The sequence below is a fragment of the Megalops cyprinoides genome, chromosome 13 (assembly GCF_013368585.1).
Source record: "Megalops cyprinoides isolate fMegCyp1 chromosome 13, fMegCyp1.pri, whole genome shotgun sequence".
NCBI classification, from domain to species: domain Eukaryota; kingdom Metazoa; phylum Chordata; class Actinopteri; order Elopiformes; family Megalopidae; genus Megalops; species Megalops cyprinoides.
Window position 1 is genome coordinate 23,736,266 of NC_050595.1, and position 15,357 is coordinate 23,751,622.

The window sequence follows — 15,357 nt, forward strand, 5'->3', positions numbered from 1 at the left end:
ACGCATGGGGAAAGATTTCTCTTCTAGCTGTCTGTTTTTGGTTTAGCACACAGTGTTCGTACTCCTTATCGTGAAAACCCCTACACTCGAGGACAGTGTAAACACTCCTGTCCTGTTTTCAAAGAGGTGTAGCTCTGCTCATTAATTTATTGTGGCTGCAGCATACTATTACACCATTGCGGTGCAGTGAGTGTCTTTAGTGGGGCTGTTCATTCTGCAATGCACATTTTTATTATATTATTCTATGTTGCTTTGACTGTTATCTACCTTCAGGGACTCTTTTTTGGCATTGTGAGGCAGGCCAGAGGGGACATGAGAAAGTTCAGGGCATTTCTGAAATTCTGAGGAGCATTTTCCAAATTTGGATTTAAAATGAGGTCTTCAGAGGCCAGCTCTTGTGCAGCAGCCAAAATGTCACAGAGTTGGATGACTTATTGCTTATAATTCTATAAAGGACTGTCTCTCAGCTCTGTGTGGCTGAGCGTCTCCTGTGTAAATGCTATGTAGTTTTCCTTGTAATAGCAGTGACTCCACTCTGATAGCATCAGGCTTTATTGGTGTTTCTGCTGTCCTGAAATCCTCTATTCACAAACTTCATCCAAACATATTTTCTGAAGCCTGAGTGAGTGAGTTAGCCTAGTTGCTAACTAATATGATGACTGGTACTTATTTCAGATTAAAAAAAAAAAACTGTGGTCAAGACTCAACCTGTTCCATTAGTTTTCATATTTTGAAGTAAACAATTGCGTAATGCATTTTACAAGTTCATACTTGGTCCATTGAAACCATCCTGCCTTCTGCTGTTTCTGAGAGCTTAATGCAAGTGGTAACAAGTTGTGTGAATAAGCCATGGACAGTAAAAAATGATGCTCTGGGGGAGGGGGGTGTGTGTTGGGGGAAAGAACAGATTCCAGTACTAATCCGGGTTTATTTGTACTCTTAGGTTCTCTGTTGTCTCTGTTCAGTCAAGCTGTGGAATTTTGAGATGGTGTTGCAAGATTGTTGGCAAGAACATGAAACTCCTATTCTGTTGCACTATAAATAACCCAGATGTATTTGGAATTATTTGTTCACATCTGGCCAGTCAGCTGGAATTGCACATGTGTTGTGCTGAAAGGTTAGCTGAGGAGCTTGAGATGTGGGCCAGATAGTAAAGTGTACAAATCTAGTCTTGTGATCTGATACTGAGGCTCAAAGCAGTACTGTTGTTGGTGGAACACGTATTAATTTAGTGTCCAGCAAAACCATGTGTCACACTTTATACTAAAGGCCTTTTTATAAAGGTAGAAAACCTTTGAAAATACTTTAGTACATTTCTACCTTTCAGGTAAGTGTGACCTTTTGTTAAGTTGTTACCAAATGGATTGTTATTTTTAAACTGCACAGTGGTCACATTGTCGCTAAACTGTAGTTATGTATTGAACAACCAAGCCAGAGCTCTCACTACCTGTTGATGGTGCACTTGCTGAGTTACTTGGCATCAATGTATTTGTGGAATGCAGTAGGCCCTCCAAATAACGTGACCCAATCCATTCCATCTGTAAAACTCAGGGTCTTTACCTTCAGAGCATTTTATTTGAAAAGCAAAGCAAATCATTGTTGTGATTGAAGGCTTAATCTGAGGGTCTCTGAGCCATTCGGGGTTCAGAGTGGTGAACGGTGTGGTGCAGACGTCCAGCATTTTGTCAGTGTCGAGAAGAATGCCTGACTCTGACCTGCTTTTAAAGAATTACTGTCTGAGTACAAGGTAGCAGCAAAAATAAAAGAAGTAGTAATAAAAAAAGGTTGAGCACACCTGAGGGCCGCTCTTGGAAAAATGTGCAGAGCTCTGCTTATATTAAATTAGGAACCACAGTGGTCAGAAATAAAGAAACACATCTGTGCTTATTTTTAGCTGCATGTGTCTCATTCAGTCTGACTTTATGCACCGAGGTTGAAAATGTGACTTTCCTTCTGTCGTGAAGTACAGACTGCATGGCTTGTGTTTTGGCTTCAGGACGGTGTGCATGAATCAAAGCAAGGGATCAAGGGATCAAAAGCTTCAATAGGCATATAACGAAGGGAAATGCTGATGTAAAGTTTTCCTTTCGTGTGAAAGGGATTTATTTGAGGGGGAAAAAGGGGTTGTTGTTGCTTTTGTTAGATGTGTGGGCAGATGGCATATCATGTGTGTCATTGGAACACCATGCTGCTGATGTGGCAAGAATCTTATTGCCCTTTCCAGCAAGCCTGCTTCACCAGATAAGCGGATTTAACACTGCTGAGAAGCCTTGCTACATTTGAAAACACCTCTAAAAGTGGCTAAATCATCTGTGGCTGGTGGTAAATAAAATGTACAGGTGATTTTCATCAAAGTAATTAATGCATATTGACAAGGGTGCAAATGTAAGAAAAGTCCCAGCACTGTATTATCTGGTGGTTCTGTGAGTTCCTGGTCTATTTCAGAGCTCTGTGGTGTTTGAAGTGAAAGGAACTGTTGACTTAGTTTCCATGTTGATGTTTTAAATGGCTGAGGCCTTTCATTTCAGGCCAAGGGGAAAAAAAGGAAATGTTGAAAAGGCATTGCTGGGTTTCCATATACGGTGCGCTCATATTCCACTCAGGAAGAGTTGTATCCCGAATTATTCCACATTATGAGAAAAAAAAAAACAGGCAGCTCTGTTTTTGTATGAGACGATGAGATGATCTGCCTTCTACAGGAACAATTCAGATGTCGTGTGAATGGCCTTTATTAGTCAGGAGAAAATCAGACTCCTGTCTTCATTGGCCCATTTGCCTTCAGCCTGATAAGGTGCAGTTTTTCTGCTTTGCATTCCGAAGTGTTCATCTCAGGAGCGATCAGGCATCTAGAGAAGCGCGATCCGAAAGTGACACGTCAGAGCTCAGCTAGTGCCATCTCTCAGCCCAGAAGAATTTTGATGAACATGCTGCAGGAAAGCTGTGATTAAAAAAAGAAAACAACTGATATCTAGCCAACATTTACCAACCTATGATTAAGAATGCCTCTAAATCTCCCCCCTCTGGTATTGTGTTGACGCTATGTCAAGTAGCGCTAAGGGCTTTAGACAGAAATGGTACAAAAAAAGGCTGGGGACTTATGCATGGTGGAAAGCTTTATTATGTCACCTCTTCAGTGGAAATGAGTGCATAATCTGCAAAGCGAGCAGGAACTCCCTAACAGAAGGATAGCCTGTGTTGCACCCTCTGGAAAACAAACCAGGCTGACAGTTACCCTGCAGGCAGGAGGGGGCGGATACCGACAAGCATCCGATTTCCCTCCTTGTCGTCCCCAGCTGTGCGGTCAGTGAACCTGACCCTGTTTATCGCCTAGGAGATGCGACCCAGCTGTCTGCCGGCGGAGTGGGGGGGGGGGGGGGGGTGACCCATGGGGCGCCGTGCCAGTGGTGCCAGCCCTGGTGGTGGTGCTGCAGCAGGCTCACATCACATGGTGGCAGCGTACTCCCCTAGGGGCCGTCAGCTTGAGCAGGTGTTCGGCTAGCTCCCCACTGCTCTGTATGTGTGTGTGTGTGTGTGTGTGTGTGTGTGTGTGTGTGTGTGTATGTGTGCATGTGTGTGCCCGCATGCATGTTTGAGTGTGTGTACATGCACAGTATGTGTGGGGCATTCAGCGTGGGTGATGCCAACCTCCTAGGAGTACCTCTGCAGCAGCTGTGTATTTCGGGCCACCAGTTTAACATAATTTATCGCAGTAATTACTGCTCTGGAGTGATTAGGACGGGGGGGTGCAATTAATAGTAGGAAAAACTGGAGAGGCACATCCCTAAAAGTAATATTATTCATTAATGCAAAGGCAAACTGGGGCAATGAGGCAGTTGTACTGAAGTTGTTATCAGAGATTTGGGTGCTCTGTAAACAAATGTCAGAATGAGTTATTATTAAAACAACAGCAGTTGATCGGATGCTCGGAAGACTGTTCTAGGCCTTAGCTAAAAACCAGGGTCCCGAGTTGTTTTGACGTGCTGGATTTGGCCGCAGTGCAGAGTTTGGCTGAGTTGTCGTCACCTCTCTCGCCCTCTTGCCGAGTGATTTGTGTTGGGCGCTGGGAAGGCTGGCTGTCAGCGCGTCTGCTTCCGGCCGAGGTCCCTCGTAATCGCCAAGTGACTCCCCCCGGGACGTCTCCAGCGATCAAATCATATGTGTGTCCCTGCTCTCAGTGAAATCATTCATTCCTCCCTAAATTAAAGATGGGAAACTGCATTCCGCACAAAATCAAATCCACAGCCAGCTCTCTGTCCTCAAACAGCCCGCCCCTGCCTCCCGTTCATGAAGAACTTTCCACGTCACGCCAAATGCTAAACGAATTCCCTCGAAGGTCTGCAGAATGGCTGTCTGTTTGGCCCCGGTCTGCAGAATGGCTGTGTCTATTCAGCCCAGGATTGTGGATGTTTCCTTGTGCTCTCAACCATTGCATCTTCCTGCTCTTGGTACAAAAATCCCCCACATTATTGGAATTCATATAAAACTCCTGAGAAGGAACCATGAGTGGTAATGAAAAGTGAGACACTATGGTGGGACACTATAGAGCTAACGGTACATACAGTTTGAGCAACTATGCAATTAAAAGGGTTTTCGCAAAGTCTCATTCCTTCTGTTGCTTTTCAAAGTCTTCCTTTTGCGCAAGGCACTCGCTGCCAGGGTGTGGATGAAGCGAGAGAGTGACAGGGAGGCATTTTTGAACTGGTCCCGAGCTGCAGTATGGCAGCAGAATGTTCACTGTGAAGCTTTATTACGGATTATGGATCGCGTATGTGGTCGTTCTCACACTTGGTGCTAACTGCCTCTTGTCTGTGCCTGTATGCCACGCGCCTTCAGTGAAACCGGGACTTACTGATGTTAATTATGAGCCCCCTCAGGCTTGGCAGCCCCGCGAGCTCGGCAGATAATGGAACAAAGTATCATGGAAATATTCGCCTCTCACAAGAAAATGATGTTTGTGTCAGCCACTGTTTCTTTCGCTCGCCAAAGTGAGATAAATCACTTTTAAGTGTACCAATAAAAAGCTTGCTGCAGCATGGCATGTCAGTATCACACTGTTGCATCACCTTTTGTCATGTAATGTATCAGTGAGATTTATTCATGTCACTCAAGAGCCAGGTTATTGACTGCTTCTACGTTTCCTCTGGAAACCTCTCAGTTTTTGCTGACCAGAAGCAGTGCCTATTACATAGTAATAGAGTGCTGTAGAATAATTGTTAAATACTGCTTATCAAAACAAAACTAATAAGCCCTCGAGTCTCCTGTCCTTGCTTCTCAATGAATTGGCTTTTCATTGAGGGGAACATTTGATTTGAGCGATCATTTTTTCTTTTTTATGAAAGGGGAGGTTGAATGAGCCTGTTGAGACGATTAACCTTGAAACTCCTGCTAAATCTTCTGTTCGTACGTACACTTACTGTTGCTCTCACTAGCTGAGCACCCACAATGGCCAAGGATGTCTTTTTAAACTCTCAAAATTGTAGTGAAGAGGTGGGGCTTTTCAGCCCACCCCCCTGCTCATCTCGGGCATCTGAGTAGGAGCCTTCTGGACCTCAGTCAGCTTTTTCCTGGTCCCTGCTTCAAGAAAATCTTCACTGTAGTGTTTCTCACTAAAATGAAAGTGCAACATTGCCTTTTTTTATTCAAAATTTTGCAACAATAATGTGGATTAAAGCCTCAGCACCTGCTTGAAAAAGGCACCACAAGGCCCATAAAGTAATTTCACGCAGGTGGGCTGGCTGTTGTTGGTGGAGCCCCTTTTCCTGCCCTTCTTTGACACCTGTGTTTTTCAGCACGCTTTGCTGATAAGGCCTCGGGGTGGTGATTCCTATCTCACCGCTCGACTCTCGACATCTGTTTCTCCGCGGCGCTCAGGCTGCAGCGTACTGCTGTCGCTTTGATTCCCGTGAAAGCCCCGGATTCTCTTGGAACTTGCTCCTCAATCTGATCTGAGGGCCGAGGTGCTTAAAATAAATAACGAGACGTCCACGGCTTGATTTCTCCCTGGAGTCGCTGACCCTCCCACCAATTCGGATAAAAAGCCTCCGTAATCAACAAGCAAGTTAGAACACTCAAAGGAATGACAAATGTGGACTTAATTTTTTCACGCCGCCCCAGAATGAGGCCCTCTTGATTTATTGAAAAACCCCCTAAAAAACAGGAAAAGCGCTCCTTTTTTGTATTCTTTTTCCCTGCCTCAAACCTCTCATTCCTGTGGTTGGATTGAGTTGATTTAGTGCCTGACAGCCTGGCCGGTGTCTCCCGTGCCTGGGAAGGCTTGGGGGAGAGGGCTCGCGTGTGAAACGCTGTGCGGTTCAGGGCTGGGGGGGTTGGGGGGGGGTTGCGAACTGTCTGAAACAGCTGGAGGGAAGCTGGGTGCTGTTTTGATGGGGAGCGAATGCCTTTAATCTGAACCGAGACCCTGGCTATTCCCACCGCACCTGCCAGAGCGACAGAACCACCACCCTGCCCCGTCCTCCCACATAGCTCTTTGCTAGACTTGATGTTCTCATTAATGCTTTCGTTACCAGAGGGAGTTTGTCACAAAGGTTATCTTTTCATCTCATTAAATGGGGAGTGTGTGCGGCAAGAACTAGTGCTAACAAATCACGGTCAGTCTGAAAATAGTATCATAAAACCGGTCTGTCTGAAAACGTTAGCTTGGACAGTTTTGCACAGCATAAATCTCTGTCTTGTCACAGCACACAAAAAAGAACCTCAAGCTTATATTTTATTTTAAATAATAAAATGTTTGAGAGGCAGCAGCGTGGTGTAGTGGGAGTGGGCCACTGCTGTTGTATCCTCGTGCAAGGTGCTTAATATCTGCTGTATAACTTAATAACATTTAAGAATTGTAAGCTATGTGATTCACTCTGGTTAAAAGCGTCTGCTAAGCAAATGTAATGTGTACACAACAATATGTTACTTGATATAACTGAAAAAGCAATCCTTGGGAGCAGACCAGTATGTTCAATAAATTTTCTATTCTAGAGTAAAATGTATTCCACAACCATTGTATTTAGTGAAATGATTGATTTTCCCACGGAATGTTGCAGAGAATGGCAACAAATCCAATAATATCTGTCCAGAGTTTTGTGTGTCAGTAATATTGCATTAGTGCACCAGCATGGTACAGCTCTCTGTTATTTATTGTAGACGTCTAATCTTTGAGAAGAGGCGTATTACAGGTTTGGAGATTAACAAACCTGTCAGGCAGCAAGATTCGAACCAGATTAATGGGAACCCACAAAATTTCCATTTTCAACACACGACAGGACAGAAAGCTAACCAACCATTTAATATTTCACATTGGACTTGCAAATGTGAGACAGTTCGGAAAGGCTTGAAGATACATGGCACATGGAAATGAGGTGAACTTATTAAAATTGTAGAGCTCTCCAGAAAACTTATCTGCACCATGCATCATTTCAGCATACTTGCCAGTCAGTTGTAATTTATCAGTTATTTTTGCTTATTTATCTGTTCGGTTCTCCTGATTTTCTTGAGCACGTGAGCATTGTTATTCTGGCGAAGACACACAGACTGAAAAGAGCTCTGAAGCCCTCCCATTTGTAACGTGTTTGTGCTAATTTCACACCGAGCAAACCGCGGTGATAACCTGAGCGCAATTCATCTCTCAGACTAATGGGAATACAAGAATTTAAACTGGCTTTGCGTTATGCATGTACATGGGACGTGGAGTGCTGCTGTAGGGTTTCATTTGGAGGCTTTGATAGAGACAGCATTTGTCTGTCATCGGGGCCACCTGATTATTTTTAAAGACGGATAAAGCGGTTGGCGGCGTGCTGCTGATTGCATATTACCGAGACAGAGGATGCCGTCTCTCCTGACTCTGTCTGATTGCAGACGGAGCTGCCGTTCGACTGGGCTGGGCTTTGATTGCGGCGGTGTGGCCGTAGGTGTTTGTGACCGGCACTTTTTATGCTCTCATTCTCTTTACAAGCATGTGTGATGATGGGAAGTTCTGTGCACCCAGCCAGACACCAGGTTTTTGGGTCACCAAAGACCCACGGAGCCCCCAGGAGCCCCCCAGAGGCCCACGAAACCCCCCGGAGCCTCTCAGAGCGCTCTGAGCCACTTTCCCAACTGTAAGAGGGATGCTGTTACTGCCAGCTGCAGCAGCACTGACTGGTTGCATCAACGCCGGGGTGCACCCCCAGGGGCCAAGCCTTTCATCGCTCCTTCAGCGAGTCTCTCGCCAGCGTCTCTGTTTCTCGAAACCGTGGTGTAATTTTTAGAAGCACTTGACTGGGTGACAGGTGCCATTCTCTCTGATGAGGAATTAATCGTGAGGGTAGGGAGAGCACGTGTCAGCCGCGCACAGAAACGGGAGAAAAGCGGCGGCTTCAGAAAAGATCTGACAGCAAAGACTGCAGGGGCCGCGTGTGCCGGGCCTAACCCCTCTCTGAAATGCTCCGTTTGTGAAGTCTCCATCTTACAGCTGGGAAATGCTCTGTAGACTATGCTGCTGAACACAGAAATGAATGGCATTAGCTGCTGTTGTGATTTAGGGCACAGTGCTCCTCCCACTCGCCCGGGTTTAGTTTTGGGGCAACTGGGGCCAGCTGTCCCTCTCTTCCTCCAGCACTGAAAACCTGCCCGCGTCAGACTGGAACGGCACACCTCGGCCTCCTCTGAGGGGCGGTTTCAAGTATCTCTGTTGGGGCGCTTTCGCTTGAGGTCAGCAGGGGGGAGAGGGGGCCTTGGCTGATCCCAGAACAGCAACTCCATCCTCTTGAAGATTATCCCCTGACTGCGGCAGTGTTCTTAACGCTGGAGCCATCAGTTAATGATCTGTGTCTGCATTATTCCCTGTGCTTCAGAGCTAACTACATCGGTATGCTCCTTCAGCAGCCAATGAGATCCCTCCCCTGTTAGCCTGAGTGCTCAGAACCATTTTTCCGTTACCCTTTAGCATCCCTGGCTGTCAGAGTGATGGAAACAGAAAGACCTGCACAGTGACAGGTTGTGCGATTCTGGTTGTCCATTTCAGGTCCCGCGTGAGTGTGACCTTTGCGGGGATTCTTGGTGCTTGGGTGACCTCCTTCTCTTTGATTAATCGACTTGCCTTCTCCATGTGCCACCAAACCTGGGGAAGAAATGTCACTTCTGCTCAATGGCACACTTCGCAATGGATGTTTTTTTTTTTGCCATTCACACCATTCTCTCCCGTCCTTTGGTCTGGATTACTGCTCGCAGATGTGTTCATTACTCACACTGGCCTCACATGCGGTGCAATAGTGCATACTTGAATGACTTGCCAAGCCGAGATTTCTCATGGTCTGGACCGATACGTTTCATCATCGTCTGAATTTCTGTTTCATCATCCGTTAATTTGTCAATGCTGAGGGCGGAATTTCAGTGCCTTCAGAGAGCCCTCACTCTTCTGACAATAATGTTGCATAATAAAGGCCACACTCTTTCTGGTACTTTTGACACTGCTTTTTTTTGCAGGAAACGTTACTTTATGTGAGGAAATTATGGTCTTTCATTGTTCACACCTCTCAACTAGCTGGAAAAGGGTAGGCAGCCCTATCTCTGGCATGTCTATGACAGGGAACCTGTTTCTAATCCATCCTCCAGCAGTGGCAGAAATATTTAGAACTTCTATTATATTTAATCGAGTTATTACGTAAGTAATTGCATTTGCCTGACAGACGCTCTTATCCTAAGCGACTTGCGCAGATTGCATTTTTAAATGTTATCCATTTACACAGCTGGGTATTTTTTACCGAGGCAATATATAGGAAGCCACATTGTGAAGTTTTGATAAACATATGCTGTGGACCACTGACCCAAAGGAGAAGTGGGAATGGAAAAGTAATCAGGCAGATAAACCTGTTTTCATGAACCTATTATTTTTGTCCTGAAGATAGTATGGACCGGGCTGATGTATCAAACGGGTTACCATAGTAACACTTTCTCCCCACTCCACATTGGACCGTGAGAGCCCCTGCGTGACCCCTCCCGGCATCTCTCCCTACACCTGCAGACCACCCAGACCAGCGAATACCGCAGCTAGCGCTCGGAGCGCTGCTCTCAGCCGCCGGTTTCCCCATGCAAAACAAAAAGTGTGAGGCACTTCATCATGAGCCCCTCCCTGGGGGCTGCTCCCCCCTCCCCCCTTTCCCCTTCCCCCTCCCCAGGTGTGCCCCACCCCAGCTCAGGTGGTCCCTGCTTCACCGCTGCGGCTTGGCTGCGGGCTCTCTGAGTCTGCGCACGTGCAGGGGTCGTGACCTTAGCCGCCCTAGCCACGTGCTCCCGGCTTGTTTTTCCTCAAGCGCCGCATGCCTGCTGAGTGACTGACTTTGTTAAATGTACCTATAATATGTGGGCTGAGTCAAATATGCGCAGCATATACAGTATGTAAAGATATGTTATTTTTATATGCCGTGGAGGCGAAACTGGGGCTGTTCTGCAAATGTGAGTTTCCAAGAAACGAAAAGGGAGACTCAAAAAAAAAAATCCTTCCTTCCTTCCTGAAGTGTAAGGTAATGGCATAACTCACCGCAGTTCTGCTAATGCAGTCTAGTTACTGTTTATTTTAAATCTGAAGTGTGTATTCTGAGCAGCCGAGCATGCCCCTGCATTTTCTCTGTGGCAGCACACCACGAAAAATATAACACGAGGAATCTATTTTTAATGCATATATATGACAAAAATCTATGTCATCATTGAGCATATTTTATTACTGCATCACAAGAATATTACTGTGTTCTTGTAGGATATCCTCATATTATACAACATATTCCATTTTAATAAAACTACATTATCGAAGTGGCATAAATTGGTACACTTGTAATAAAGTGTAACGTTTGACATAAAGTGAGACTGTGGTAGATTCCTTTTATAAATTCCATATATTTCCTTCAGTTTGACTCAGATTATTACGTCCAGTGAACCTCGCCAGTGGTGTGTTAGGTCAGACCAGCACTAACACATGTAAAGGGTGAAAGGTCACTGTGATTATGGGATGTGATGTAAAACATTGTCGTTTTGTAACGAGTAAGCGTTAAGTGCACAATTTTAAACACAACCTCTCAGAGAGTTTGTTAAAACCAGACTCTATCAATACACAATTGCCTTCTGCCATGGGCTGCATTAGAAGGTTGAGAGAGCAAATTGCTCAAAATAACAGTTTTCAGGCAGTCATGACGCCTTAAATTATATCCCCATTTCAAAGCATTACGTCGACACTAAAAGGGCCAGATTTACTGGAACTGCAGTGAACTTTTTACTTTTAACTTTTAAATAATAAAGTTGTAGGTTTCTCACACAGAATTTTTACATATTCACTATATCATAAAACATAACTCTGCTTAAATTTGTTACTCAAAGCTTGATAAAGCGCATTACGATTAGATCCAATGTTGGCTGAAGTTACACACCAGACATCATTATAAAGGACCAGCTGTGGACCCCTGTTCAGGATATTGTTGTTTAATGTAGTCTCATTTGCACAACATTAAGTGGATGAGAACCCTACACACTGCACAGAATGGAATTGTTCACGCCTCATGGCTAACATTGTGAGGTCACCAGCCAACCTCCGTTGGAATCCAGTGGCATTTGCTACAGGACCTGACAGCACTTATGAGATCTCGCAGCGCCAGGGGGGTCAGGCGCAGTTTGTGTGTGAACTGTCAGCAGTTTGAGACATGGCGGGTGGGATCAGGGAGACGTAAAGGCAGTGGTGCCTCAACTCAAAGTCTGTCAGTGGCACAGGTCACCTTTCAAGGCGAAATCCAAGCATAGATATCAATTTGTCTCTCCCTTTCATGGGCAAAGGCACCACTGAACTGAATTAATAATGTGTGGTTACCCAAGGAGCGGTCTCCATGCACTCTGCCTTATGGTAACACAATCACTAAGGTGACTTTACATTATAGACAGCTATTTCATTTTTTCCCCTGCAAACCAATTTGCAAGGCTGCTCTGTTCTTTGTGTTTTTCCATGTATGAAATCAGAAGGTTTTGTAGTTTGCGTCTGTGTCACTTAGACAACTTTGATGTTGCTGTTGAAACCTGATAAATGCTCTGCTGTGGACTTCTGAATTTATATACAGGCAACACGACTCTACTGCGTTGGTTTATATATAATATACAGCGGTTTGCTGCGGTTTGCTGTATATTCTTTCATGCAGTTTTGAAATAGGACAGTTGTGTGAAAGAGGACAGTTTTATGTATTTGAATACTTATGCAGCTCACCAGTTATTGTTTTATTTTAAGGTGAGCGATGAGGTGTTACTCCAGTAGTCACAGACATAGTGTTTGTTGTGTGGGCAGATGGGCGTGCAGGAGAAATCCACAGCAGGGGGGCCTTAGAAACGCGCGCGGTTTCCCGAGATACCGGCGCCATCGGCACTTGCATCATCAACGCTGTGAAGGAGAGGTCAGGTGACCTGCAGTTTATTACAACAAAAAGATATCTATTTTTAAAATTCTCTTTCATATCCCTCCTGCGGGAGGTGTTTTCACAGAACATTAGAGAGGAGTAGTATTGCATCAGCATTCACAACCCCACAGAGGTCATTAAATTGCCTTGTAACTGGTAGTCAAGAATATCCCAACAAGCTCCTGTAAAAAATCCCTTGTAGGTTGAAATCACTGTACAGAATTGTAGTTTTTAGTGTCGTCTTGCATCTGTCAGAAAAGGGAAGTCCACAAGAGCTCGCTAAAAGAACCTGGCCAGTCATGCCGACCAGACAGGAACGGATATTGTAGACTTTGCCCCTGGACACAGATGTCTGTTTATGTTTCTCTTTGACCTGGGTTTCTTCTGCACAGATAACATGAGAGTGACCATCAGTGAGAAAAGTTGACGTGGGTTATCGGGCCTTGTCACATGTGCATACTTCAAAAAAAAAAAAGTTTCTAGGTCAAAGGTAGTGCTGCACTCAGGAGATATCGCTGATCTGACCGGAGGCTCTGGGGTTTTTGCCTTTATCAAACCTGGCTCCTCAAAGCTCAGGGCCCTTCAGGAAAGGTGACGTAATGCTTTGGGAAAGCGTCTGTCGGGGCCAGCGCATTCCCACTGCTAAGAACTCTGACTGCGCAATTTCAAACCATTGAGCTGGCATGCCGTCAATAATAGGAAGAACGTGACTGGGTTTGAGTGAGTTAGTAAACATCTTCGCTTGGCAGCCATTTGAGAACGAGAGCATGATGGCCGCATGCAGACCGGAGCTCGGTTCACGTGTCAGGGGGGGCAGCGTGGACGCGGTCATTCGGGGAAAGAAAACAAAGTGATTCAAGCTATGATCAAGTGGAGAATAAACATCGTTTGCGAATAGTGCTTCGCTCGACTTCAGTCGGCCCCCTTCGCTCGGCCGCCGCTTTGATCTGAAAGATAAAACCTGACTGGGAGCCATGCTGAACGACAAATTCCACATGTCATTCATCCTTTTGATGACGGGACGCCTGTTTCATGTAACGGAACGGAATACGCGCTGAAATAAAAGGGGTAAATAGGGTTTTTCATGTTTGGAGAATTCCATTGGGCTGATGCAGAGGTAAATGAGACGGCTATGAGCCGGGCCAGGCAGCTGTTGTTTTTCGCCCGAGCTGGAGGAAATTGAAGAAGCGTATTTCCATGAGTTCTGCTCGCAGGCCCCGCATTAGTGCTAATCATCCAGTTAGCTGAAGGCAGGCCGCTCCTGATTGATGTCTCCGTCGCATCTATACGGAGTTATCAATCTGACACAGGGTTCTGATGTTCCGTAATCCCAGGGGCCGGTGCCTCGCCGCGGTGCACCTCTGCCGGTGTGTCTCTGAGGCTGCACAGCTGCAGTGTGCGGTACAGTGTGCCTGTAATCTCTCTCTTTTCCTTTGCAGGAAGCTCTGCCTCTTCGGGGTGATAGAGACCAGCCGGAGTCGGCCAGGATTAAAGCAGTGAAGCGAGCCCTCAGGAAATGTGTGCCCCTGCAGCACTCTGCTCCTCTGGGGCTGAGGCTGGATTATTGCCCCCGGGGGGGGGGCGGGCAAGAGAGTGGCTGTTCTGTGACCTGCTGAACACTGCCCCCTGAGGCCAAATAATAGCGTTGGGGGGGCAAAAGAGGGAATGCCACAGTAACAGGAAGTTCCTGGGAGGGAATAGCGAACTCCCACACTTGCTAATGTTTTCATTTGTGTTAAAAGTCCTGTACCTGTATCAACAAAACCATTCAAAATAAACATCCTTTTTGTCAACTGTTCTCACTGTTCATGCCTACCTTTGGCACATCTATTTTCTGTGGTTCCTGAATAGATGACGTGGTTGCTCCCAACAACATGTTGCCACTCACAGGCGCCTAGAGGTGTGTGAAAAGACAAATAAAAGAGAGCCACAATCAACTGCAGGTTTATAATGGAAGGAGATTTGCTTGGGGGGGGGGGGGGGGGGGCGGGGGTACAGGAGCAAGGAGGGCCAACGTGACTCGCAGCACGCTTCACTCTGTTACAGGCTGCAGCAGCAGCAGGGGTGTTGATGGTCCGGCGTGTCCTCCGAGGGCTTTGTACAGATGTACTTATTGCGACCCCAGACACCTCTTGCAGTAGCTGCTAACAAGGCACTGGGTGTTGCTTTTCCAGGAGGTCTCTCATGTATGTCTCTCCCAGCATTTCCATTTTGGTAATAGGGAGCAGCTGGGATGTTGGGAGTGTGAGCTAGCTCAGAGTAAGCCAGAACCGTATGTAATGATATGAGTCAAAGGCCTGCAGGCTTCTGGTGCAAAAAAAAAAAAAAAACCTTGGGGGAGGGAGGCTGCATCAACCTTCCAGCTGTGGATGCTCTGAGCTGCAGGACAATGGGGCACATTTATATATTTATATTTCCTGTATGTTTGTGCTAAACGTATGAATTGTGCATATAGGTTTATTGGCCTTGTGTAAGATTTATATAACTGCAGTAAAACAAGTGCGCCATTATTAGTGTTGTAGGCGCACTTTCTGGAGTTCTTTGATCCTTTAAAAATGCAGCGAGAATGCTCACATAATCTCTTTGAAGATTAACTCAAGTGCCAAAAACTTTGAGATCTCCTTCCCTTGAAGTAATGAAGACCGGGAGGTCAGCACGTCTCCTGTTAAAGATGTGTGAAACTAGTGTTTTTTTTTTTTCTCACAGACTTGAATTTTGCAATTTCCGCTGTGGGGTATGACTCTCCGAATCTAAAGGACAGTGCCCTCATTTTTCCAAATTGATTTCTTTTCAGGTGCTTTGCAGCTAAGTACAACACGGCCCCAACTCTCAGCACTGAAAAATGAAGACCTACATTGCACTTCTCGTGGCTGTTCTTCCCGTCATTCAAGCAGGTAAGTGTCCATTGCAGAAGGTGAAGCAAATCTCAGCAAGGCTTGTTGTA

General features: G+C 45.8%; 1 protein-coding gene across 1 annotated transcript in view; it reads left to right on the forward strand.

The window, feature by feature from the left end:
* LOC118787742 (cell migration inducing hyaluronidase 1) overlaps nucleotides 1-15,357 on the forward strand; it is a 70,617-nt gene that overhangs the window by 18,192 nt on the left and 37,068 nt on the right. Inside the window, exon 2 of the mRNA XM_036543378.1 lies at nucleotides 15,208-15,307. Within this exon, the coding sequence (XP_036399271.1) occupies nucleotides 15,256-15,307 (52 nt within the window). The 5' untranslated portion in view covers nucleotides 15,208-15,255. The remainder of the gene's footprint in view (nucleotides 1-15,207; nucleotides 15,308-15,357) is intronic.